At 41.4% G+C, this 26224-nt stretch overlaps 6 protein-coding genes and 1 long non-coding RNA gene across 8 annotated transcripts in view; 3 read left to right on the forward strand and 4 right to left on the reverse strand.

Annotated features, from left to right (window-relative positions):
• LOC115746805 overlaps window positions 1-26224 on the forward strand; it is a 959385-nt gene that overhangs the window by 340763 nt on the left and 592398 nt on the right. The gene's annotated exons all lie outside the window — the stretch shown is intronic.
• LOC115746775 (ketol-acid reductoisomerase, chloroplastic) lies at window positions 2389-6777 on the forward strand. Of its 2 annotated transcripts, XR_007199168.1 has the most exons (11): window positions 2389-2741; window positions 3105-3197; window positions 3847-3912; window positions 4053-4193; window positions 4344-4571; window positions 4668-4785; window positions 4932-5071; window positions 5219-5386; window positions 5494-5726; window positions 5895-6011; window positions 6043-6204. XR_007199168.1 is itself a non-coding variant. In XM_030682683.2 (10 exons), exons 1-10 carry the CDS (start codon window positions 2460-2462, stop codon window positions 6528-6530), a joined length of 1761 nt encoding a protein of 586 aa, XP_030538543.2. In that variant the 5' UTR covers window positions 2390-2459; the 3' UTR covers window positions 6531-6777. The 2 variants fall into 2 exon arrangements, 1 of the variants encoding a protein (XP_030538543.2); XM_030682683.2 differs by lacking the exon at window positions 5895-6011 and having other exon boundaries at window positions 2390-2741; window positions 5494-5649; window positions 6162-6777.
• Window positions 7191-8534, reverse strand: LOC115746819 (senescence-specific cysteine protease SAG39). Its single transcript, XM_048282113.1, has 2 exons — window positions 8093-8534; window positions 7191-7929 (listed from the first exon to the last, which is right to left on the reverse strand). The coding sequence occupies exons 1-2, from the start codon at window positions 8523-8525 to the stop codon at window positions 7340-7342; spliced, it is 1023 nt and encodes a 340-aa protein (XP_048138070.1). The 5' UTR covers window positions 8526-8534; the 3' UTR covers window positions 7191-7339.
• Window positions 7521-8848, forward strand: LOC125315902. The gene is made up of 2 exons (XR_007199181.1): window positions 7521-8001; window positions 8496-8848. It is a non-coding gene; the product is annotated as an uncharacterized LOC125315902 (long non-coding RNA).
• Window positions 12608-13740, reverse strand: LOC115731742 (ervatamin-B-like). Its single transcript, XM_030662414.2, has 2 exons — window positions 13308-13740; window positions 12608-13191 (listed from the first exon to the last, which is right to left on the reverse strand). The coding sequence occupies exons 1-2, from the start codon at window positions 13738-13740 to the stop codon at window positions 12608-12610; spliced, it is 1017 nt and encodes a 338-aa protein (XP_030518274.2).
• On the reverse strand, window positions 16672-18077 carry LOC115731743 (senescence-specific cysteine protease SAG39-like). Its single transcript, XM_030662345.2, has 2 exons — window positions 17601-18077; window positions 16672-17433 (listed from the first exon to the last, which is right to left on the reverse strand). Exons 1-2 carry the CDS (start codon window positions 18031-18033, stop codon window positions 16844-16846), a joined length of 1023 nt encoding a protein of 340 aa, XP_030518205.1. The 5' UTR covers window positions 18034-18077; the 3' UTR covers window positions 16672-16843.
• Window positions 20660-21861, reverse strand: LOC115731664 (senescence-specific cysteine protease SAG39-like). The gene is made up of 2 exons (XM_030662344.2): window positions 21389-21861; window positions 20660-21249 (listed from the first exon to the last, which is right to left on the reverse strand). Exons 1-2 carry the CDS (start codon window positions 21819-21821, stop codon window positions 20660-20662), a joined length of 1023 nt encoding a protein of 340 aa, XP_030518204.2. The 5' UTR covers window positions 21822-21861.

A 26224-nucleotide genomic window follows, 5' to 3' on the forward strand; every position in this document is an offset into this window, starting at 1 on the left:
TTCATCAAAATCCTTTCCAATTTCAAAATATTGATCACACAATTCGTAAGGTCAATTGCAATATCTATCTTCTTCTTCTTCTTTTTCCCCCCCCCCCCGGGGATATGTTGTTGTGTGGTGGGGGTGTCATTGCAATATCTATCTAATTAGTTAGTTTATTCACATTTCCTTAATTTGTCTAATATGGATTTGTGCTAATTTGGAAAAGTGTTTCTCCACACGCATCCAACGAAGCAATGTCTTGTCACGGACACATCGCATACCTAACCGACACGTCACCTTTATCGTCGACAGAATAACACTAATCAAATGAAAAAATATATCCCAACAAGTAATTAGGTAATTGTATCGTTATTGATTGGTGAATGCATGTGCAACATAATACTTTGATCCACTCGAAAAATCTATTATTTAGTTACATAATTTATACTTTGATCTGCTCCCAAAAAATTTTCATTTACTCCGTACATGTCTGATGTTTTTATTGCACGTGCACTATAGGCTAGGGCAAATGATCCAGCCTAGCGCCAATTTCATATCTACATCTACGTGAACAACAAAAACCTAAGAAATCTAGTGAGCCGCGAGTGGCTTTACCAATGAGAGCGAGGAGGCCCTCTAGGGTTTTCGCTTAGGAGGAACTTTCGATGCTCGAGTCAGTTTTTGCGAGGAAGACGATGAACCAGAGAGAAAGTGAAGTGGTTGAATAACTTAAAATGTTGTTAGGCCATCGCCTTAATGGGAAAGGTGTTATCTCGTACTAGAGAGTGGGTGCGGAAAGTGATCGTCTCGAGCGTTGTAACTTTTGTATCGCGCTTGTTGGTGTAATGACTTTTTAGGCTTCGGTTTGTTTTGTAAAAAAATGAAGGATTTGAAAGGTACTATTCTAAAGCCGGTCATTTGTGTCGCTTGAAATGTTAGTCAATGAAAAATGTTTTCGTACCGACAACAACTAATGTCTCAATATTTTCGAGATTGATCAATTTTATGAAATATTTTTCAAATCATTCATTTTTTTCGAAACAAACATGGCTTTTATTGAACAATCGATTGCCATAATTTATTTTCCTTAAAGACATAACATCCAAGTAATCAATTAAGATATAATGATTTTCAAGTGATCGATCGAAAAGTTACTTTTCTTACGAGTCTGAAGGCATTCTTATCTTTTTAATCGGACGCCCAAAGATCAAGAAAACCCGGTATCTTCACCAACCCGATTGACTGACGATCCGATTCTTGATTTTTAAAGACTCAGAGTTAAAAAAAAACAAAACAAAAACAACAATTGCACACCCGTGAGATTTTTTTCCTCTATTTTTTATCTTTCAATTTATTTATTTTTTCTGAGCACGTGACTTGAGTTCAAGTCCGACTATCATTCGGATCCGGCTGCTGTACCCACCCAGAACTTTAGAAGGAAAGGTCCGACTTGAATGCCATCGCGGCAATGCCTGCTCCAAACCGGGTGGGAATGGAAAAGACATTCGGGTCGGTTTTTTTTATCATTTCTCAATAGCACAAGTACCTAATCCATCTAGACCGAAACATTTAACCCTCGTCAGTCATTTAAAATTCAGATCGATTTGTTTTTTGTTTTAACTCTTTTTGGAGACCTGGCAAAGATGCTTCAAACCCAAAAAGTAGGCCTACCACCACTCGCACCATCTAATCACGACGCTGAAATGAATAAAAATATCGAATTTAAATTTGGTAGTATGCTTCCGCCAACTTGAAAAGTTTATATAAAACGTGCGTTAATAAGAAGCTACAAGCATTCGATAATGCTCAATTGAGTATGCTTCACTTTTTGAGGTCGGGTTTTTATATTACTGTTCTTTATCGAAGGAAAAAGATACTTATAAGGATTAACTTAGTGAGTGTTGTTCATATAAATTCCACATTACTATTTGCTTCAATGATCTTCCCGATCCCATCTTTGGCAAAGAGGTAAAGAAAGTGAGCTAACGAAAGTAAGAGGCGTAATCCATAACTGTAAAATACATAAACGAATCGGACTGATCTGCCTTAATTTAATGGTTCTATATTTTACTTCTCACATTGAGATGTTTTATACTCGGTCACTCCTCAAGCATGCCAAACACGTAATCCAAATTAAATCGCAACGATATACTTCGAATGAAAATAAACTAAATTGATCCCGCTTAATTTGGTTGCTCTTTAAGTTTGTTTGTGCCTTTGATTGATGCTAGCCAGTTTTTTTTTTTTTATTTGGTCGAAAAATGCTAGCCAGTTTAAGCAAACGAGAATTGGCAATACTGAACCGGGTCAATTATCCGACCCGCATCCTATCGCCGGGTTGTTCTGCGGTCCATACCCGCGAGTCCACCAAATCCCTCGACTATAAAAACCCTTGGATAAATCAGCACCTCGTCTTCTCTCTCTCTCCATTCTTGCAAACCACTTTGCACCTGCTCTTCTTGCTCTCCATTCCATCAATGACGGCGGCGACCTCCTTCCAACCATCCCTGTCCGCTACAGCCTCCTCGAAATCCCTTAAGATCCCCGCCAAGTCCCCTGCTGGCTTCAGCCTGGGGTTCCTCTCCTCGTCCTCGAGCTCGTCCAAGGCTCTGATAGCTAGCGTCTCCGGAAATGGAGTCGGCGGCTCGGCCCTGGGAGCTCGCATGGTGTCCATGCCGGCTATTAAGCCGCTCATCTCGTTGGATTTCGAGACCTCGGTGTTCAAGAAGGAGAAGGTCTCGCTTGCTGGTCACGACGAGGTATCGTTGTTGTTCTGATTGTTACGTATCTACGTAGATAAGATGGTCGTCATATGACTTTCTTCTTGGTGATCTTTGGGCGTGTTATGCGTAAAGTTTTAGGGGAGATGGACAGTGTCTAGAAGAGGAATAAGTGTAAGATCAATTGAACATGTGCCCTTTTTAGTCCTCGACCGTGTTCTAAATACCTCTGGCTATGTATGGTTATCTCGTTCGAAGTTGATTCTCTCATGATATCTGAACCATTTGCATTTCTCGGAAACCAGTTTTGCTTTTTTCTGGTGAATGATGGAAATGATGAAAGTTGCTTACTTGAAGTTTGTCGAAATATTGATTGATTGTTCTATTATTCACCTGTTGTAGTACATTGTGAGAGGAGGGAGGGACTTGTTCCCGCTGCTGCCCGATGCGTTCAAGGGAATTAAGCAGATTGGTGTTATTGGTTGGGGTTCTCAGGTACCATCTCTCAGCTCTTTCCTTTCGTTTCCGACTTTGTTAGGTCGATTCTAGCAGCTTCATTGGATGTACTTTCATGGTTTCAGCAATTTCTCTTGTCTACTTCTTTTGGGATGATATGCGGCCTTCAGCTTTTAGAGGTCTTCAAAGTTGCACTTTATTCTGTGGAGTTTTTGTATAGGAAAGGAGGAGAAACTTTGTTTTATACTCCGATCTATTGACTGGGAGGGGCTTCTATAATCCTTGGTTTCTGAATTTTCTTCTTTCCTTGGAAAAGATAACCTTGAAAAGGTGGCTCGGCTTACTGCTAGAATGACGATACATCGGATATTTGGATAGTGGCTGTTCTGCTATATCTTGAAAGAGCTACAACATACTACAATATAATCAGTGTGACGTGGTTGCTAAGCCGAGTTATTGCATAACTGGAAAAGAGACACACAACCAAGGGACTATGTAATCTTGGGAGTCATTAGAGTCTCTAAGGAGGTTGTGAAATCCATACTCTTTCCAGTAGAAGCATGGTAAATAGCATGAACAAAATGGTTTTCTCCTTCCAAACTTTTCGTTGAATTTGGTTGTAACATCTTCACATTCTATGCATACTTGTTTTTGCTTTTACTATCTGTTAACGAGGGTCCTTTTCTAGGGTCCTGCTCAAGCCCAAAATCTGAGGGATTCTCTGGCTGATGCGAAGTCTGATATTGTGGTTAAGGTAATATATCTCTTTAGGTTATATAAATAACTCAAAAAGGTTGTTGGTTGCAATCAATCCCTTAGCTGTTCCACAGTTCTTTGGGGTTGTTTGGACTCTCATGTTAAGTGGAAAATTCACCTCACCAAATCATTTTACAGATTGGACTCAGAAAAGGTTCCCGATCTTTTGCTGAAGCTCGTGCTGCAGGATTTTCCGAGGAGAATGGGACACTTGGTGATATATGGGAGACTATTTCAGGAAGTGATCTTGTGTTGTTACTGATTTCTGATGCTGCACAGGTCTGTAACATTTGTTTTCCTGGACAAGTGTATTTGAAAACACTGATGAAACTAGCCAAAGAAGTTGTAACTCTGCATTTGGTCTCCACCTCTGTCCCTAGAGTCCTTTTCCCCTGTTTTTTGAATATTCAATTCTGTGTAATGCTGCAGGCGGATAACTACGAGAAAGTATTTTCTCACATGAAGCCAAACAGCATCCTAGGTCTGTCCCACGGGTTCCTTTTGGGGCATTTGCAATCTATTGGGCTTGATTTCCCAAAGAACATCAGCGTGATTGCTGTCTGCCCCAAGGGAATGGGTCCCTCCGTAAGGAGACTCTATGTCCAAGGCAAAGAGGTAAATGGTGCTGGAATCAATTCCAGTTTTGGAGTCCACCAGGTGAGCATGCTGAAACAAAAAATATAGCCGCCATCTCTTCCCCCACTTAAGAAAAAATGGGAGACTTAAAAGGTGCTGAATGTCTCTTGAATACAGGATGTCGATGGAAGAGCCACTAACGTTGCCCTTGGTTGGTCGGTTGCACTTGGTTCTCCATTTACTTTTGCCACAACTTTGGAGCAGGAGTACAAAAGTGATATCTTTGGGGAGCGCGGTGAGTTCAGCTCCATTCTCACTTAATTGGGATGAATCTTCAATAAGATGATAAGATATCTATTGACAATTACGGATATCAGTTCAATGGATTTCTATGTTGCAAGTGTGTGATTGATGCTTGATTTGTGCTTTCCGTGCTCTTAGGCATTTTACTTGGTGCTGTTCATGGAATTGTGGAATCCCTGTTCAGAAGGTACACTGAAAATGGAATGAGCGAAGATCTGGCATACGAAAATACCGTTGAGTGCATAACTGGCATCATATCGAGGACCATTTCAACGCAGGTGGCTTTTTGGTGATTAAATAGATAGCTTCTCCTTTCTATTGTCCCTTACACTTGGATGCCACTGATACCATTGTTAGGGAGATGTATATGACCAGTTAATTGGTCTGTGTGTTTAATTTTTTTTTCCTGGTCAACTTCTCAACAGGGCATGTTGGCTGTTTACAATTCACTGTCTGAAGAAGGAAAAAAAGCATTTGAGACGGCATACAGTGCATCGTACTATCCTTGCATGGACATCTTGTATGAGTGCTATGAAGATGTTGCCTGTGGTAGTGAGATTCGCAGCGTTGTGCTTGCAGGACGGCGCTTTTATGTATGTTTTACTAAGATAAATTTCGACTTTCAATTTGAAAGAAGAAAAGTATAAAGTGGATACTCATCCATTTTCCAGACTAAGATTTTCTTACCATTCCTCTACAGGAAAAGGAAGGTCTACCTGCTTTCCCGATGGGCAATATAGATCAGACCCGCATGTGGAAAGTGGGTGAGCATGTCCGAGCAGCAAGACCAGCTGGTGACCTTGGCCCATTATATCCTTTCACAGCTGGTGTCTATGTTGCATTGATGATGGCCCAGGTGAGGATCTCTTTCTATATCTTGGAGCTCGATTTGGTTGGCTTGGTAATCTTAATCTGGTGGAAGATGAATACTTCTAATTAGAGGTGGCCGGTTCCTTGGAACTGCCGGTTCCGATTCCTAGGCCCAATGGTTATTTTTCCCCGGGCCTCCCTCTTTTTTTTTTTTTAAAACCGGGTCGGAACCGTGGGCCCGGTCAACGGGCCGGTTCCGGGCCCACGGTTCATTTTGGCCATCTCTACTTTTGATGCTAGTTTCTTCGGTTTCCGAGGTTTCTAGGCTTCTCCACTTATCAAATTTTTTTGGTGGGATAGAAGGCTCCTTAAGCCGTTATATTTTCTTATTTGGATAGAAATGTGGCTATGGCTTGCTTTAATTTACTACTATATGCACATCTAGATTCTTTTGTGTGTCTTACTAGTACAGTTTTACAATCATAAGCATAGTAATTAAACAGGAGATCCTTTATTCATTGTAGTGTCTTACTCTTGTGAGGTGTAATGTTTGCTCAGATTGAAATCTTGAGGAAGAAAGGACACTCCTACTCTGAGATCATCAATGAGAGTGTTATAGAATCTGTTGATTCTTTGAACCCCTTCATGCATGCTCGTGGAGTGTCTTTTATGGTCGACAATTGTTCGACGACGGCTCGTCTTGGGTCAAGGAAGTGGGCTCCCCGATTTGATTACATCCTGACTCAACAAGCTTTAGTTGCTGTGGACAATGGTACCCCAATTAACCGAGACCTCATCAGCAACTTCTTGTCGGATCCGGTGCATGGAGCAATTGAAGTTTGCGCACGGTTGAGACCTACAGTTGATATCTCCGTGCCTGCAGATGCAGACTTTGTGCGACCTGAGCTGCGACAGTCGACCAATTGAAGCTTTGAGGATAAGAGCTAAAGCGCATGTTTGCATGTGATAATGTATTATGGTGCATCTAAGTAGAGGCTATGTCGGTTATCGCATTGTATTTCCCTGTCTGAATTACTGCAAGTTTGTGCCTGTTGAGCTAATGAGAGATTATGAACCATTTTTGTGCTAAGCGAATTGTAGTAATAACTTGATCGTGTGCTAAGTTCAGTGGAACATTCTTGGATGTCATTTGCCACTACTCTCTTTGCTAGAAGACAGACCGATGTCTGGTTCTGTGCTGGGTATTGACATTGATGTGATCTCAGCAAACCTAAGCTTCTTTATGCGTATGGAAACCTGAGCCGTGTTAGCTTGCTATTGTATCACTGTTCTCATGCTAGCTATCCGAAGTTGTCACTAGAATGAGTGCAAATGATCTGCAAGTGAACGTTTGCCAGAAAATTCGGCAACTTTCATGTTTATTGAAGACACAATGTCAATTACACAAACAATCCGCTCTGTTTCTTTTGAGAGCAAGAGTCCTTTTCGGACAAGAGATTTCAAGGATTCACACATACTTGTCTTCGATTCTTATTTCGACATGTTAGCTTCAGATCTTTCTCGATGATGTTTCGGGGTAGATGCACTGTGCAAATTTTCCTTGCTTAGGTCTACGAAGCCGGAAATTCAAACATAACTTCTTGAAGACACACAGCTTGTACATATACATATACTTCTGCAACATGTCAAACATAGGTATACAACAAGGTCTTGAACTGGAAACCTTCACCATTTTTTTACAGTACACACAGATATGTTGATTCCATCATTCAAGTCTACGCGGTAGGATAGGAGGCCTTCATGGCGATGCCGCAGAGGCCTTCCTTAGCACTGACATCTCTCTGCATCCTTATGTATCCTTCCTCTCCCCATTCCCCGCCCCACGAATTCTTTACCAGCCAATATTTGGTGCCATCATCACTAGTCCCGTATCCGACGGCGGTAACACCATGGTCCAATTCGGTCCCACAAGCGCCGGTGAACACGCCGCTAGAGTAGAACTGGAACTGGAATCCCCCGGCGTCGATGGCCACGGAAACAGGCTGATTAGCGACTGCCTTTAGCAATGCGCCCTCGCTGCTGGCAGGAACGTCCTCGTAGCCCTTTATCATCACGGCACGGTTCGATTCCGATTTGATATTGCATTTGTCGTCCGTGCCCTTGTAGGGATAGTTCGCCTCGGTTGTGAGGCCGTGCTTCTCGACAAATTGGAACGCGCTATCCATCCAGCCGCCTTCGCATCCCTGGTCCTGGCCACCGACGTCGCAGTCGACCAGCTCTTGCTCGGAGAGAGAAATCAACTTCCCCGTGGTTATTCCATTAATTCCTTCCACAGCCGCCACGGCTGAAAAAGCCCAACAACATCCTACATTTTTGCAACGGAAACAGGACAATTCAATTAGCACATCCTTGCAAAGTTACCATAAGAACATTAGGGGTTTTGACAACATCTTGGCTCAAACAATGTCGAATATTTCGAATGAAGGCAAACAATGGTCAACATGATGAGTTTATTTCCGTCAACTTACCACATTGGCCTTGGTTCTTAACCGGCGTCACGGCTCCTTTCTTTCTCCAGTCCATGCTAGAAGGCACCGCGGTGACGTTTCCGTACTTGAAAGAAGCGGCCTCGGTGGAGCACATGTGCGACTTGAATTGGTTCCTCGCCTTAAACTCTTCGCTGGTAAGGTCGGCGAACCCATTGACACCGACCTTGTAAGGCTTGTCGTTCGCCCGATTGAACGACTCGATGCCAAGTACATTCGCCTTAAATATCTCGAAACGGGTCTGCCTCTCTTCCGCGTCCTTGTACACGCGCCCGTAACGGGCCACCCACTGCTCGTGCAACTCGTACATGGGATCGTCTCGCTGGAGGGCGCGACCCGCGGCTCGATGAGCCAAAGCTCCCAAAAGGAAGACCAAAGGCACCAGGATGCAATACTGGTTCCTGAACGATCCCATGACTTCACTAGCAATGGTAGGATTGAGGAAGAAGAGGTAAAGTGAATTAGTTCGTGAGCACACAGAAGAATCCCAAGATTGCACCTCAAATTTATAGTCCTAAAATTTTTTGGATCGTACAACGAATCCGGATGTAGATTCATCGACTTGCCTGCTAATCTGTCCTGACGGGTACATCAAAAGAATCAGATGAATCGGCCTTAAGTAAGACAAGCGGTATTCAATCATCAACGTGCCGGAGAGAATGTTTTGAGATAGACTTAGCTTATGAGATTCGTGTTTCAGTGCGAGGGCTGGTGAATTGGTACTACGTGCTTCGATTTTGTAGCATGTTTTCGTTGTCTTTTTCTGGCCAATTCGTGGCATGTTGAGTCGCTACAATAATTTCTCTCATCAACCGAAGCAAACGATGAATTTTGGGGAAGACGATTAGTTTTGATCCCTATAAACTAAAGATGACTTTCTAATGCTTGGAACATGTGGCACTGAGTGAGATGTAGCGCTTTGGGCCGGCTATACAATAATAATTTACTTGCAAAGCCATAAGATTTTCCACAATATAGGACATAGTCAATTTTATCGCACAAAAGTTGGAAGCTCTTGCTATTGCGTTGAGGCTCCGTTCATTTTGTAAAAAATAAATGATTTGAAAATTATGTTTTCTCAAAAATGATTGCTTATATCTTTTGAAATATTTAGTTCATGAAAAAAATGCTTTCATTATGGACAACAATTCATGTCTTAACATATTCGTGGATGATGAAAATATTTTTGATTTATTCATTTTTGTAGGTGTCACAAGTGATCATTTTTAGAAAAATATTTTTCAAGTCATTCATTTTTCGTGAAATAGACGCACCCTCAGATTGTAATGATTTTTCTTGGCAAAAGGACACAACAAGTGTCAAAGTTTGTGAACATCGCTAATTTTAGTGCTAAAATTTTCGTCGGCTCACTTAAGTGTCAAATTGGAGAAAAACGATCACTTAAGTGCCAACGACAAGAAATTTTGACCAAACTAATTATGTGGCATTTTTAATTAAAATATTTTAGTGACATGACAAATTTTGTTAAAAAATTAAGTCCATGTGGACAATTAAACTTGAAAATAAGCCAAAAGCCTAAAAAGAAAAGAAAAGAAAAGAAAAGAGGGTTGTAGATTAGGGGTGAGCATGGTTCAAGGGTAGAACCGGACCACCTGTTCCTAGTCCAATTCCAAGTTCTAATGGACTAGGATCCGGTTCTCGGTTCTACTTTTCTAGGAACCATAGGTTTTGGTTTTGGTTTTGGTTCCCGGTTCCTAGTGGAATCGAACCGGAACCCGAAAACCCTAAAAGGATAAAACTTAACTAAAATTACAAAACGTGAAAACACATGGTTGTACAAGACTACCAGGGTATAAAATCTACCCAATAAACATATGCTTTCAAAATTAAGGATGTAATCCATGAAGAAGTCCTGTGCTTTCTTTTTGCAAAGGAATCGAGCGATGGGGTTGGGATGCTCATCATTCCCATTCCTTTAATATTCTTTTCTGTTAAGTCAACTATATAACATACACAAGAATTTTTTTTCCTACCAAGATTATCGGTTTATTTGGCATTACAAGCACATTTACAGATGAATCTTAATCTTGCTCATCATTCTGATTCCTTTAATAATATTCTTTTTTGTTAAGTCAACTATATAACACGCACATGATTTTTTTTCCTACCAAGATTATCGGTTTATTTGGCATTACAAGCACATCTACAGATGAATCTTAATCTTGCCCATCTTGTCAATAATTCTCCAATAAAGAGAAACCTGAGATAGTGGCCCTGCTGGATTATTACAATTTGTTTGTCAATTCAAAATTCTTACTTCTAGCTCTCTTTTGTGAAGCATGAGCTTCTCTAATTCAGTTCTCATGGCCATGAAACAAATCCTTCCTCGCAGTTCCATTTGACTCTATACGAATGTTTTCAAGGGAGTTGTATTGGCAAGTTCTTGGATACCCTAGAACCGGATCTAGAACTTGTAAAAGAGTAGGTTCCAAGTTCCAAAATATACAGGGTAGGTTTTAGGTTCCGAAAAATGAGAAATTTATACTAACATGTAATTTTCAGGTTCTAGGTTCTAGATGGAACCTATACGAAACCGGATAAAACTCACCCTTATTGTAGATAGCTCTTGTTGCCGTTGTCACCCTCCCCAACAACTGGTCAATGTCAATGCTTTGTGCATTTAGGTTTAGTATTGGCTCAAGCCGCCCAGGGATGAAGTCGTTGGTCCTTGACGCTTGATGATTCCTTTTTGAAAGGATAAAAGACTAGCCTAATAGATTGCTTGCAAGAATAATAGGGAAAAAATAAAATAACTATTTATAAAAAAAAAAAAAAAAAAAAAAATAATAAAAATTTTATTACGCCCTCTCTTTAATTACAAAAATTAAAAAAAAAAAATTTTTAAATTTAACTTCTAAGTAAAAAAAAAAAACTAAAAAAATAAAATAAAAAATTTTTTCTCCCCCCCCCCCCCCCCTCCTCCTTTAAAATTTTAACCCCCCCTTCCCCCCCCTTCCACCTTCCACCCCCCCCCTCTTTCCCCCCCCCTCTCCACACCCCCCAACTAAAAAAAAATATTTAAAAAAAATTATTAAAAAAATAAAAAAAAATAAAAAAATAAAAAAAAAAAAATTTTTTTTTTTTTTTTTTACCATCGTTGGGTCTAGCCAAGGGTCAATGACCCTAGCTCGATATGGGGAGGGCCGTGACCCTCGCTTGCGATTGGCGATGGTCATTGGCCATTTCCGGTGATGGTGGAGCGGCGGCGATGAGAGATCGCCTTCCCTTTATTTTTTTAAACATTTTATTTTATTTTATATTTTTAGTTTATTTTTTAATTTTTTAACTTTTAGATTTTTTTTTATTATTGACTAGGATCCTCCGACAAGCCACGTAGGATTAGATTATTAAAATATGTCATGTAATATTTTCGTAAAGCTCATCGGAGTTGGCACTCAAATAATCGTTTTTTAAAAAAATTAGCACTTAAGTAATAAAAAAAATATTTTGGCACCAATTTGAGCGCCGTACATAAATTTTGGTACTTTTGATGTAGTTTTGCCACTTTTTTTTTTTTTTTTTTTGGGTTCAAATTGCAAGCTAAAAATTGCGAAGAGTATGATGAGCATGTATATCAATAAATTGAACACCCTAATCATGATGAAATATGTATGAAAGAGTTTAAGACATACATCACTAAAATGTCCGATCCGAATGAACTAAAATGTCCATTATTCTTTTCTTTATTGTACTGTTGGGAAAATAAGACCATGCTTTTATGAGATTTAGCCCTTTATGTAGTTATGTTATGTTTGTATTATGATAAGTACATGATCAAATCTTGGCATTGCATGCGTAGGAGTTATTTTTTTTCTTTTTGTTGATGGTAAAAATTGTTGCAATATCCTACTTGACGATGGGATTTATATGCTCTTCATATACATGTGGTCTTTCTCTCCGAGCTGTGTTAGAATGGCCCACATCGGAGAATTGATGTGGTCTCAAACAGTTAATAAATCGGTACAATTTTAATAACATTTTGACATTTTTTGAAATTTTACTTTTTTGTCCTTTTATTTTGTTTTATTTTATTTGTCTTTCCTTTCCTTTCCTTTTCTTCCTTCTTTCTCTAGGAAACAAAAAAAAAAAGGAAATAAGAAAGAAAAGGAAAAAGAAAATAAAAAAATTCGAAATAATGTTAAAAAAATTGTCAACGCCACGTCAGCTATCAATTCTTTTCTTACCAGACAATTCTTTTTACTAATTACCAACACTTACTAAAACATAACCAGCACGAAAAAAAGTTGGTATTTGGGGCAGGAGACAATAGAATTATGCACAAACACACTACGATTTGGTATGAATACTAAGCTCAGGTGCTTAGTTTAACTTGGTTCCAAATTTCTCGAACAATTAGAGATTTTCAAATAGGAAATTTCATAGTGTCACTTTATTATAATCACACATCCAGGTGAAATTTACAAGAAGCGGTCTTTTACATCTCGTGAGTTCATCTCTAATTTACTGTCTTCAGACTCATGCAGTGGGATAGGAGGCCTCCATGGCGATGCCGCAGAGGCCTTCTTCGGCACCGACATCTCTCTGCATCCTTATGTATCCTTCCTCTCCCCATTCCTCTCCCCACGAGTTCTTCACCAGCCAATATTTGGTGCCATCGTTGGTGGCCCCGTATCCGACCACGGCAACACCGTGGTTCAAATTGGTCCCGCAGGGTCCGGTGAACATGCCGCCAGAGTAGAGCTGTAATCCTCTGGCGTCGATGGCGACGGAAACTGGCTGGTTGGCAACTGCCTTCAGCAATGCCCCCTCGCTGTTCACGGGAACGGCTTCATGGCCCTTTATGGTCACGGTGCGGCTCGATTCCGATTTGACATTGCATTCGCCTTCCGTGGCCACGTAGGGATAGCTCGTCTCGGTTGTGAGGCCGTGCTTCTCGACAAACTCGAACGCACTGCCCATCCAGCCGCCTTCGCATCCTCGGGCGTCGCTGCCGACGTCGCAGTCGACCAGCTCTTGCTCGGAGAGAGAAACCAACTTACCTGTGGTTATTTCATTGATTCCTTCCACAGCTGCCACCGCTGAAAAGGCCCAGCAGCATCCTACATTCGATTGACAGTCAGATTAGAACGAAACTTATTGTCGGAGCTGCTGTAAGAACAACAGGGGATTTTAACGACATAGTGGCTCAGAGATGAAGTAACTTCCTTTCATTTACCACAATGGCCCTGGCTCTTGATCGGCGTCACGGCTCCTTTCTTTCTCCAATCCACGTTAGAAGGCGCCGCGGAGACGTTTGCGTACTTGAAAGACGCGGCCTTGGTGGAGCGCATGTGCGACTTGAATCGGTTCCTCGCCCCGAACTCTTCGTTCGTGAGGTCGGCGAACTGATTGACGCCGAGCTTGTAAGGCCTGTTGTTTGCCCGATTGAACGACTCGATGCCTCGTACGTTCGCCTTGAATATCTCGAAACGGCTTTGCCTCTCGTCCACGTCCTTGTACACACGCCCGTAACGGGCCATCCACTGCTCGTGCATCTTGTACATGGGATCGTCTCCCTGGAGGGTCCGACCCGCGGCTTGGCAAGCCCAAACGCCCAAAAGGAAGATCAAAGTCACTAGGACGCAACATCGGTTTCTCAACGACGCCATGGCTCCCCTGGCAACGTTCGGAGCGAGAGATGGAGAAGAAGAGCAAGCGAAACAAGTTTGTGAGCACACAGAGTCCTAGGTTCGCACCTCAGATTTATAGTCCTTACGACTTGGACCGGACGACGAATTCGGTCGGTGGATTGATCGACTTGCCTGATAATCTGTCCAGCACATCAGATTAGACGTGGGATTAGGTTCCATTTGCATGCCAAAGAGAATGTTCTGAGAGAGAATTGGCTTGTGAGATTCTTGTTGTTTGGAAAGATTGCGCGGCAAAATTAATATCTACATTTATTGTGATAATTAATTGCAATTAATGAAGATTTATTTTCTATTGAATACAAAGAGAAAGAAGATCGATCGGCGAATTTGGATTGTTTTCCACCTGCGTTTTGGGGCTCTTAATATGTGGAAACTGAGGTATGTTTGTTAATCGTGATATGCTTCTCGGATTAGTAACGTAAGTTGATTCTAGGGCATGTTGATCTAGTACAATCCATGCGTATATGTACATACATGTTGATTGAGATTGTTGTTCCGTTATAATCCACTAGTTATGCTATGGGTATGTAGCTCTATAATTTTTCCGCTGCATTTATAGATTTGGATTAGCAATTAGATGTATTACCCTTCACTTGTAATGGAAGCCTCTAAGTTTCTGATCATGGGCTGATGTATAGGACTATCTGCTTTGGTCGTAACGTGTTCTATATCGTTCGCTCATGGCCAAACTCGCAGCATGTTGACAAATTTTTATCAGTACAAAACTATAGATGATGACCTTTCACGTTGGAGTTGCATGGGCGTGCATGTGAGTATCTTCAACGGCGAGATGGAGGAGGGTTAAGCTACTTGAGAGTTTTGCTTCTCCACCTATGCTTAGTCGGAAAAAATAACATAACAAAATTAATTTTAATTTACTGGGGAGGTAAAAAACACTAGTTTCACATGTACCCAGATCTAGCGCTTTATGCGGCTATAGTCGATCTGTAGAATGTAATGATTTTTGCGGTATACAAATACAAATTTGGTCATAAATTTTTCAATTTAACCAATTTAGTTCTTGTACTTATTGGCGATCTGCCAATATAGTTCTTCTGGACAACTTTGATCGGAAATCACTAGCTTTGATGCCGGCCGTTCTACGGAGTTCCAAAGAAAAGATAGGAACAAGGGAGTCAGACTATTAATCTATTTTGAATATATCTATTTCTTAATAAGAGTTTGGGTTGAGTTCATATGTTATGAATGCTTTCTCGAAAGGGGGCCGCACTGTCTTTTCTCCCCGACGGCAAGCGGGTAAGTTCACTGGTCAATACAACAAGGAAGATTTAAGGCTGTATGTTTTTGCTTCTCGAGATTTCTGATTACTTTCTCCGTATTTATTGTTGACGAGTCAGGATCCAAAGAGGTGGCTGCTACAACAGTTGAATATTCCTACCCTTCACCTAAGCACCCGAGGAGGTATGGAAAGGAAGTGCTTTGATCTCTTACTAGTGAACCATCACTTGGAACCTCTTCGCACACCTGTCCCCAGTAGAAGAATGAGTGATCCGTTGGTACGGCCCGCGCTGACGTGGTCTTTTTTCGCACTACAGCACATATGGAAGTTTTTTTTTCTTTCGAAGTTGAAAATTCCTCTTTATCACATTTTAAGATTGGGTATAATTTTGTTAAATGCATTGCAACGTTTGATGAGAAGTATGATTGGCACGTATACGAATGAATCGAACGACTTAATTTGATAAAGTATGTAGGAAAGGGTCTTTTTTTTTTTTTGTTTTTTGGTCATACATATAGGAAAGGGTCTAATAAGACATAAAAACACAACAAGTAGCGGCGGCTTAATCTGTGGCTAGAAAAGATGATTCAGGACGGGAGGTGCTGTTACTTATGGCGAATTCCATTCTCAATTCATAATTACAAAACTATAATTAAGCCTGGACAACGAACTTCAAAACAGAATCCATTTTGCATTCAAGCTGAATGAAAAGAAGTTACATATGTGTAGACAAAAAGAAGAAGATCACGACACAATTGGCTTCCCAAATTTTGACCCAACGTGCAACGTGGTTCTTGAATTTTAGCTCAACTTGCAATGTGGTCCTTGAAATTTTGATTTGTTCAATATGATCTCTATACCTTTGAAACAAGTTTAACTTAGTTTTTGAGTTACAACATCGAACACCTTCTTATATTTCAGGGACTAAATTGAACACATACAAAAAATTCAGAGATCAAATTGAACAAATTAAAAATTCAGGGACCACATTACACGTTGAGCTATGATTCATGAATCACACTGAATAAATTATAAGTTCATGAACCACTTATGAAATGGCAAGCCGATACAAAAGGCATTGCGTTGCAAAGAGCTTTGCCTGGGGAAATAGAACATTTCAAGACCATTTCTGTCATTTTCTTAAACAAAAGAAGAAAGAAAAAAAACCGATTGGAATTGAATGGAGAACTGAATTCTAGATAGTTTTGAAGTAGATTGAGATATTACATGGTGTGAATAGGATGTAACCATGGTGAACTTGTCTATTTTAAGTTTCTCTGTTGGCTATTGTGCAAAGGGGATCTAAAAAAAAAAAAAGGCTTAAGTTGGAACTTGGAACTCTTGCTGAATGCATTTTCTATAACCTTGGTTTGTAGATTAATATTCTGACACTAGGGATGATTGGTCATGTGGACATGAGCTTGCTCACATAAATTGCGGATGGGAGAAGTGATTGGATGCCTCGTGATATAAAAAGAAAAGAAGCCGTTAGTCTGATAGTCCGACAGATCTGTCAATTATTTCTGACGACGTGATCTTCTTGCGGTGGTGGTATGTAGATCTACGGTTAAGATTGTACACAGTACTATTAAGGAAGTATTTCCCAAAAGAAAAAGGGCGTTAAGCATATATTTAACAGTGCTGAGTTCAATTTGACTCCACACTTATTGAACACGCAGAGCTGTGAAATAGGAAATCTCGATATTACATTCGAATCCCACAATATTTTTCATGTACATAATTTACTTCACAAGATGACAGTATGCAATGATCACACAAAGTAGAAAATTATTTGCATCATATGGGGACTTTCATTCAGACTTATGCAGTAGGATAGGAGGCCTTCATGGCTATGCCGCAGAGGCCTTCCTTAGCACTGACATCCCTCTGCATCCTTATGTATCCTTCCTCTCCCCATTCCTCGCCCCACGAGTTCTTCACCAGCCAATATTTGGTGCCACTGTCGCTGGCCCCGTATCCAACGGCAGTAACACCGTGGTCCAACTCGGTCCCGCAAGGTCCTGTGAACACGCCGCTGGAGTAGAACTGGAAGTCGAATCCTCCGGCATCGATGGCCACAGATACCGGCTGGTTAGCAACAGCTTTCAGCAACGCCTCCTCGCTGTTGGCGGGAACGTCTTCGTATCCCTTAATGGTCACGGCACTGTTCGATTCCCCTTTGACATTGCACTTATCGTCCGTGCCCTTGTAGGGGTAGTTCGTCTCCGTAGTGAGGCCGTGCTTCTCGACGAATTGGAACGCGCTATCCATCCAGCCGCCTTCGCATCCTTGGTCCTGGCCACCGATGTCGCAGTCGACCAACTCTTGCTCGGAGAGGGAAATCAACTTCCCCGTGGCTATTCCATGAATTCCTTCCACAGCTGCCACGGCTGAAAAAGCCCAACAGCAACCTACATTTTTGCAATGGAAACAGGACGATCACATCAGAACGACAACATTCCCGGAGAAGAAACTACAAGAACAATAGAGGTTTTGGCAACATCTTGGCTCAAACAATGTCGAACCCATTAGTGAAGGCAAATAATGCTCATTCATGAACTAAATGCCATCAACTTACCACATTGGCCTTGGTTCTTAACCGGCGTCACGGCTCCTTTCTTTCTCCAATCCATGCTAGAAGGCACTGCAGTGACGTTTGCATACTTGAAAGAAGCGGCCTCGGTGGAGCACATGTGGGACTTGAATCGGTTCCTCGCCTTGAACTCTTCGTTGGCAAGGTCGGCAAACCGATTGACGCCGAGCTTGTAAGGCTTGTTGTTTGCCAGATTGAATGACTCGATGCCTCGTACGTTCGCCTTGAATATCTCGAAACGGCTTTGCCTCTCGTCCATGTCCTTGTACACACGCCCGTACCGCGCCATCCACTGCTCGTGCATCTGGTACATGGGGTCTTCCTGCTGGAGGGTGCGACCCATAGCTTGATGAGCCCAAGCTCCCAAAATGAAGATCAATGTCAGGAGAAGGCAATATTGGTTTCTGAAGAATCCCATGACTTCACTGGCAGATGCAAATGCTTAAGAGCAATGAAGAGTAAGCTGATTGATGGATGATCGGGCACAGAGACTCCTTAGATTAGCCCTCAAATTTATAGACCAGAAGTTTCGGAGCGTGCGACGAACTTGCTTGTGGATTCTTCGACTTGCCGGATAATCCATGCTGTTCATATAGAATACATAAATCCTTTCCAGATCAACAGAAGCAGTAATCATCTACGTGACGGAGAGAGTGATTTGATATGGACCGGTTCATGGGATTCATTGAAGTTCCTGTCTTTCTGCTTCACTGAATCACTGGACTGATAAATTGGACTTTGTGCTTTGGTTGCAGCATGATAAAGCAAACATTTCGGCCAGGTGTGTTCAGTTTCCTTGTTGTATATCCTTGGACAAGATGGTAAGCTGGGATTTAATTTGGATAAACTATAGATTATCCTACTTGTACTGCATTGAGATTTGAAGACTTTTATTTCTTCAAGCAAAATATAGGGAAAATTACCAAAAAAGAAGAAGAAGTGATAATCCTATCATATGGACGCCAATTCAGTCTTAAACATTTTAATTTGGTCGCGATTTGCAAATGTAGGCCTTACGCTAACTCTAGCCATTCAACATGGCACTACCTATATTGACGTGGATAATTTTTTGTATTTTTGTGAAAAATTTCTGAATTATATATTTATAGTTATTTTTTCTTTCCTTTTTCTTTTTGTTTTTCTTCTTCCTTTGCATGGCTAGCGACTGGTAGAGGAAGAAACAAAAGAAAAAATGAAAAGGAAAAAAAAATTAAAATTCCAAAAAATAACTAAAAAAGTAGAAAATTTTTATAAAAAAAAGCTTGTATTAATTGTCTAAGTCAGCGGTCGTCATGCCTGCCAAAATTGCCTAGGGGCCTACATTGGCAAATCGGTAAAATTTTAAGGACTAAATTGGCCAAATTAAAAGATTTAGGAATAAAATTGGCATTCGTACAATAAGTTTAGGACCTTTACTGTAATTATCCCGTGAAATTTGTGCATATATTACAAGTAAATCTCAAACGAATCTGTCGAATTTTTGGCATCATCCGTCGAGATTATAATTTTCACAATTTGCGAAGAAGAAAAGAAAAATCTACAGAATTGGCAAACCTCTAAAAGCTTCAAGTTCGATATCAAATTAATCTTGGACTAGAGTGAGACCTGTGAGAAAGATTAAAAAAAAAAATCTAATACTTCTGATGTACTTGTTTGTGAGGGTTAACATTAGTCTTGCATTAAAATTTTTGACCATTTTAAAAAGAAAATAAACTAAAAAGGCATTATTGTATAAAGAACTCTAAAATATCATCGGAGCATAATCACTTGAATGTACTTAATTAATAACAATATTGTATACTCAAACCATAATCACAAAAAAAAAAAAATCATGAAGCCTTGATAACAATCTTTAAAACAAACTCCAAATGAATTATTCATCTAGCATCCAGACTGACCGAAAAGAAGTTGCATATGTGTGGATGAAAAGAAAACCTTGATCACAATCGAATTTAAGAACTGTGTTTTACATAGCTTTAAAACAGATAGAGAGATCAGAATTTGTATTGTGGGAAGATCTAGGATGTGACGAGTGTCTAAGCTCTTGTGTTGGCTATTGCGTAAGTGAGATCCCATGAAATTGACAAGCAGATGTTTAAAGTAGGAACTATTTGCTGAATTTGCTCCATATGTAGAGCTAAGCAAGCAACCTTGGTTTGCAAATTTAAGGGTTAGGGAGATAGATTATCAGCCTGTAAAGAGAGAGCAACTTATATGAATTATTGATAGGCCAAAGGTTCGGATATCTCGTGTTGCAAATAGAGAAGTTACCTATGCGTAGATAAAAAGAAAACCTTGATCATAACTGAAAGCAGAAGGATACTGAGTACCAAAGTTTGCATACGGCGCTAATTTTGATGCCAATATTTTTTTATCGCACCATTTTTTTTAAATGAATATTTGAGTGCCAACTCCCGTAAGCTTTATTGGACCATGTCATATACTTAGCTAGCCGGAAGATCCCGGTCAGCAATAAAAAGAATTAAGAAATAAGCTAGAAACTCACTAAATAAATAATAATAATAATAATAAATAGAAGGGTTGCTGTGGTGAGGGCTTGGTGCTTCCTCGCCACCACTGTCCCATCATCGCCAGCAATGGCTGGCGATGGATGGGACTTGGTCCGTGGGGGTCGCCGAGCCCTATCTAGTAAGCGTTGGACACAAACTTTGGCACTTATAGTGTCCTTTTGCCACAATTGAATGAAGAACTCAAATTCTAGACGGTTTTAAAATAGAGAGAGATATTACATTGTGTGAAGAGGATGTAACCACACCGAACTTTGGTTTGTAGATTTGATAGTCGAACGCTAGTATGGACAAGGAGCTTGCTTACATAAATTATTGACGGGTGAAGAGTTAGGACACCTCGTGATATAAATAGAAAAACGACATGCATATACTTAGCGGTGCAAAGATAGGAAATTTTAATATTATATTCCACAATATTTTTCATGTACATAATTTACTTCACAAGATGACAGTATACAATAATCACACAAAGTAGAAAATTATTGACATCATATGGGGGACTTTCATTCAGACTTATGCAGTAGGATAGGAGGCCTTCATGGCTATGCCGCACAGGCCTTCCTTGGCAGTGACATCCCTCTGCATCCTTATGTACCCTTCCTCGCCCCATTGCTCGCCCCACGAGTTCTTCACCAGCCAATATTTGGTGCCATCATCGGTGGCCCCGTATCCGACCGCGGTAACCCCGTGGTCCAATTCGGTCCCGCAAGTTCCGGTGAACACGCCACTGGAGTAGAACTGGAACTGGAATCCTCCAGCGTCTATGGCCACGGAGACCGGCTGGTTGGCAACTGCCTTCAGCAATGCCCCCTCACTGTTGGCAGGAACGTCTTCGTAGCCCTTTATGATCACGGCGCGGTTCGATTCCGATTTGACATTGCATTTGCCGTCCTTGCCCAGGTAGGGATAGTTCGTCTCGGTTGTGAGGCCGTGCTTCTCGACGAACTGGAACGCGCTGTCCATCCAGCCGCCTTCGCATCCTTGGTCCTGGCCGCCGACGTCGCAGTCGACCAACTCCTGCTCGGAGAGGGAAATCAACTTGCCCGTGGCGATTCCATGAATTCCTTCCACAGCCGCCACGGCCGAAAAAGCCCAACAACACCCTACATTTTCGCAATGGCAACAGGACAATCGAATCAGAACGACAGTTAAGGATTTTAACAACATATAGGCTCAAAGAATGTCGAATAGATTAATGAAGGAAAATGATGCTCATTCATGAATTAAATTGCGTCAGCTTACCACATTGGCCTTGGTTCTTAATCGGCGTCACGGCTCCTTTCTTTCTCCAATCCATGCTGGAAGGCACCGCGGTGACGTTTCCGTACTTGAAAGAAGCGGCCTCGGTGGAGCACATGTGCGACTTGAATCGGTTCCTCACCTTGAACTCCTCGCTCGTGAGGTCGGCGAACCGATTGATGCCGAGCTTGTAAGCCTTGTCGCCTGCCTGGTTGAACGACTCGATGCGCTGCACGTTGGCCTTGAATATCTCGAAGCGGCTTTGCCTCTCTTCCATGTCCTTGTACACACGGCCGTAACGGGCCATCCACTGCTCGTGCATCTGGTACAAGGGATCTTCTTGCTGGAGGGCGCGACTCGCGGCGTGATGAGCCCAAGCTCCCAGAAGGAAGATCAAGGTCACCAGAATGCAATGTTGGGTTCTGAAGGATCCCATGACTTCACTAGCAGATGCAGGTGTTTAAGAACAATGAAGAGTTGAACCGATCAATGGAGGAGTGGGCACACAGACTCCTAAGATTAGCCCTCGAATTTATAGTCCCGAAGCTTCGGAGTGGCGACGGATTGGGTTGGGAATCCGTCGACTTGCCGGATAATCTATGCTGCTACGTACATCAAAATAGGATGAATCCTTTCCAAGAATTAAGAGAAGCGGTAGTCATCGACGTGCCGGAGAGAGTGCTCTGAGATGGACCGGTTCTTTAGATTCACTGAGGTTCCTTTGTTCCTGTTTCACTGGACTGATAAATTGGACTATGTGCTTTGGCTGGAGCGTCTCTGCTCCCTATGTACCAATTTCTCACGCTCTAACTCCGTTTGTTTTACGAAATAAGTTATATTTTTGAAAAACATTTTTCAAAAAGTTAATTTTCAGAAAATGTCAATATTTTCTTGTAATTTGGATAAAATTTGAAAAATATTTTCCATCTTTTGAAAATGAAAATCTGATATGATTTCACTAAATACATGTACACTATTGGAGTGCCAATGACTTGTGCATAGGTGGCCAGGGAACTGGACACTGGCAATGAGATCCCAAGTCCGGCTTCGATGGACCTAAGCCCGGGTATTGGTGACTCAGGCTTGGGCACTAGGGATCCGGACATGGGCATCTAGTTCTCGGGGCTCGACCTCAATGGACTTGGGCTCGGGTGCAAGGTATCCAAACACGAGCATTGGAGTTTCAATCTCGGTGTTAGGGACCCGAGCACCGGGCACGGGCACTAGTGTCTCAAGCCCGGCCTTGATGGACTGAGACTCATGCTTGGGCACCGAGGATCTGTGCATTGGTTATGGGGTTCCAAGCCCGGCTTCTGTGGACCTAGGGCCGGCCTCCGGGGATCCCGACGGACCTCTAGACCCAGGTATGTTGCGAATGGCTTGGGAACAAGTGTTGGGGTTCTCGTGCCCAAGCACAGAGTTTCGAGCCTAAGCATCGATTTCTTTTTATATCATGAAAAATGATTTCCGATCTTTTAAAGATGTAATTATTTTCTTGAATTTTAAACAGAGGTTTTCTGTTGACTAGCAAGAACATGTTCCGTTGATTTATTTTTCTATGCGATCCAAATGCTAGAAAATAAAGAAAACATTTTTTCGGAAAAATATTTTTTGTGAAACAAATACACCTAGATGATAGAGCAAAAGTTTCGTATTGATTTAGAAATTGTGGGAGCCCCCGTCCAAGATAGAAAATTCGTATCATCTGGAAGGGACTTCACGAGCCTACCCAAACCCACCTCTTGATTACTTCCACAACCCTCGGGAAATTGTCAGGCCCATCACTTTGACATGTAAAACAATCATCGATTTACCATTTTCCCAATTTCCTTTTTACTCGACTGATCAAGAGAATAGCGTCGTGATTAGTGGATTATTAGTACTCTAAACAAATTAAGCAAAATGTATCTAGATGCAATCCTAGGAGGTGACCGATCTTAAGTAGAGCTGTTAATATGGTTTCGTGACCTATTTTTTATCCATATTTTGAATAAATGGGTTCCATAGGATTGTTAGTTTTTAGAGGGCCTAGTAAAAATAAGTCCAAAAAATTGAAACTAAATCTGATGAGTCGAAAATGGGTTTTCCATGGAACTCACATAAAAACTCATCAAAAGGTTAAGCCACTGTTGTATTCGGGTTGGGTCAAAGGCCGCTAGTCGCCACCTCCGGCCACCCACCACTACCGCCATCCGCTGGCGTTGCCGGTGGGCGGCAATGGTGGTGGGAATGGGTTTGAGTGCGGAGTTTAGTTGGTTTGTACTAGTGATTAGGATTATGTGGCCGTTCGTGAAGTTGCTAAGGCCAAGGTCTGCGTCGGGACCGTCCATGGCTGGTTAGAAAGAGAGAGAGATTATGGAGGTGAAGGTTTGCTTTTTGGTGAAGTGGAAGATTGCTTTGTTATTTCCTTGAAGATGGCAGGGTCACCATATTGAGAATATTCATATGTTCTTCTTTCCATAATTAATGGAAACATTTAGTGAGTTTTTGAATCCCTATTAACCTTTCATATATAATTATATGTATATGTGTGTGTGAATATGTGTATACATGTATCCATATGTGTGTGTGTGAAAACGGGTGAGTCGGGTATAGGTCAGTAGTAGGTCAAGTCGGATTGGGTGTGGGTCATTAAATGTGGGTCAATACCAATTACTAGTTAGACAGATCAATACAAATCGGACCATACTCAATCCGACTCAAATTCAATCCAACCCACCCATTTGACACCTTTATCTCAAATTAGATATCGATTATCACAATGGTAATATTGCTTCACTAACTAGCTAATCAGACCCGACCCCTTCCTCGGACGGATTCCTCCTTCTGCACCTTAACCCACGGGTTGTTAGCATTCGTTTCTAGCCATTGTTTTCCTCCAAATAGGGTCCTTTTCACCTTTTCCTCACTCTACTTCTACTCTATCGGTGAAAGAGGACTACTTAGGCTCAGAGGGTAGTCCCCTCTCTCGCGTAAAAATGCTCAGAATTCAATTGGGCCGCGTTTTATTGGGAACAAATCCACATGGCTATTCAACCCAGGTCTTCCAACCTTTCTATAATTACAGTTCACTACTCCCGCCGCTTTACTCTTAGGAAAGAGCGGCGACTCGCTTGCACATCCATCATCCTATGCACGAACAAAACCTGAAGAATGCTTTCCGTTTTCCAATTGCAACCGTGCGATTGGAACATGAACATATCCACGAGCCAATCCTTGTCGACATATTTAGTTTCGAATGGTCGTCCTTAGTTGGGCCCAACACTAGGCCTGAAATAATCCTGCCCAAACTTGTCCAACATTCAATATCCCCAAAGATTTTATTTGCGAAAAGTGCAGCGAGCTCGTGCAAAACTCCATAAGGAAACGACTCGCCTAGGTCTGCCTATCGATCGAGCCGGTCCAGATCCGCCCCAGCTCAGCTGGCCGACAATTATGTCCAAACTCCTCCGGATCACAATTTGGCTTGCCTGAGCCTTTGTGCCCACGATTTCGATCTGTTCGATATCGAAAAACATAAATTTCCCAAGAAAAACTCCTCCCACATTCTGAGGCCCGAGGCCACTGCAGCCCAAACACGAGCCCTAGGTCCGGCTTGCTCGTTTAGCCAGTCTAGTGTGTCTATTTCAGAGAGGCCGAAAAGAAGCTTCACACCGATTAAACTCACAAGCAAAGTATGTGCATCGGATATACCTAATGCCATGGCCCGTTTCTTTCGCTAGGAAAAGAGACGGACGCCACATGGTTAAGCACAAGTTGTCGTAGCACACAAAATCCAAAAAAGGTGAGGGATGATCTCTTTGTTGGATGGCCACACTTAGGAAACTTCCTTATCTTACTTCCAATTACAAATGCTCAAATCAAGGCAAGGCCTTTTGTTTCTTGGCCTGCTTCCAACAAAATAGTGGGCAGTCGCGTATGGCTATAAGTACAATCCCACATCGATGTCGTTTCCTTCACCTCGTGCCACAAGTCCAAAACCCTATATATATAGGACCATACTGTTTTTCGAAATTAGGGGGAAAAATGGGTCAAAGGTCATGTAAGGTTTCAAGTATTTGTTGTTAACGAGAGCATCGACCTAAAGTCAAAAGTCACGAACGAAGGCGAATATTGGAAAAAAATGATTCAACAAGTCCTATATCTATATCATTTTTGTCAATTCAGTCGGAAATCTTTTAATTTTATTAATTGAGTCATAAACATTTTCACGTTCTGACAATTAAGTCAATATAGCCAATTTTTACAAAAAAAAAAGTTTGCCGGCCGTCATACGTGGCACAATCCGACATTGAAATTGACAAATCTTAATAATATTTTATTTTTTAAAAGTTATTGGCTTATTTTTTTCTTTGTTCTTTTTTTCTTGTGCCCAGCGAGGATCGCCTAGATCGGGGCAAGGAAAAATAAATGAAAGAAAATAAGAAAATGAATTAAAGAACTCAAAAAAACATTAAAATATAAGAGTTACCGCGTTAGCGCTAGTCGTGCCACGTAGGATGACCTTCATCCATGTCAATGAGTTCCAACCAAAATTTATCGGGTGAACTCAATTTGCCAAAACATGAAAGCCTTTAGGACTCAATTGATAAAATTAAAAAGTTTAAGACTCAAATTGATAAAAGTGCAACGGGTTCAAGATTTTTTGGACAATTTTTCCCAGCAAAAATCGTATAACGAAAAAGCAATTAAATCGTATAAGACAAGACAGCCTCTAAGTTTTATCTCTGGACAGTCTCGGCTTCTTCCTCTTTCTGGGGGTGAATTAGAAGGTTTGTCTTTCCCCTTTGGCTTATCGGACCTTAGCGATGGCATTGCGTGCTGGGATTTGATTAATAT

The sequence above is a fragment of the Rhodamnia argentea genome, chromosome 7, assembly GCF_020921035.1.
Source record: "Rhodamnia argentea isolate NSW1041297 chromosome 7, ASM2092103v1, whole genome shotgun sequence".
In the NCBI taxonomy this organism is placed as follows: domain Eukaryota; kingdom Viridiplantae; phylum Streptophyta; class Magnoliopsida; order Myrtales; family Myrtaceae; genus Rhodamnia; species Rhodamnia argentea.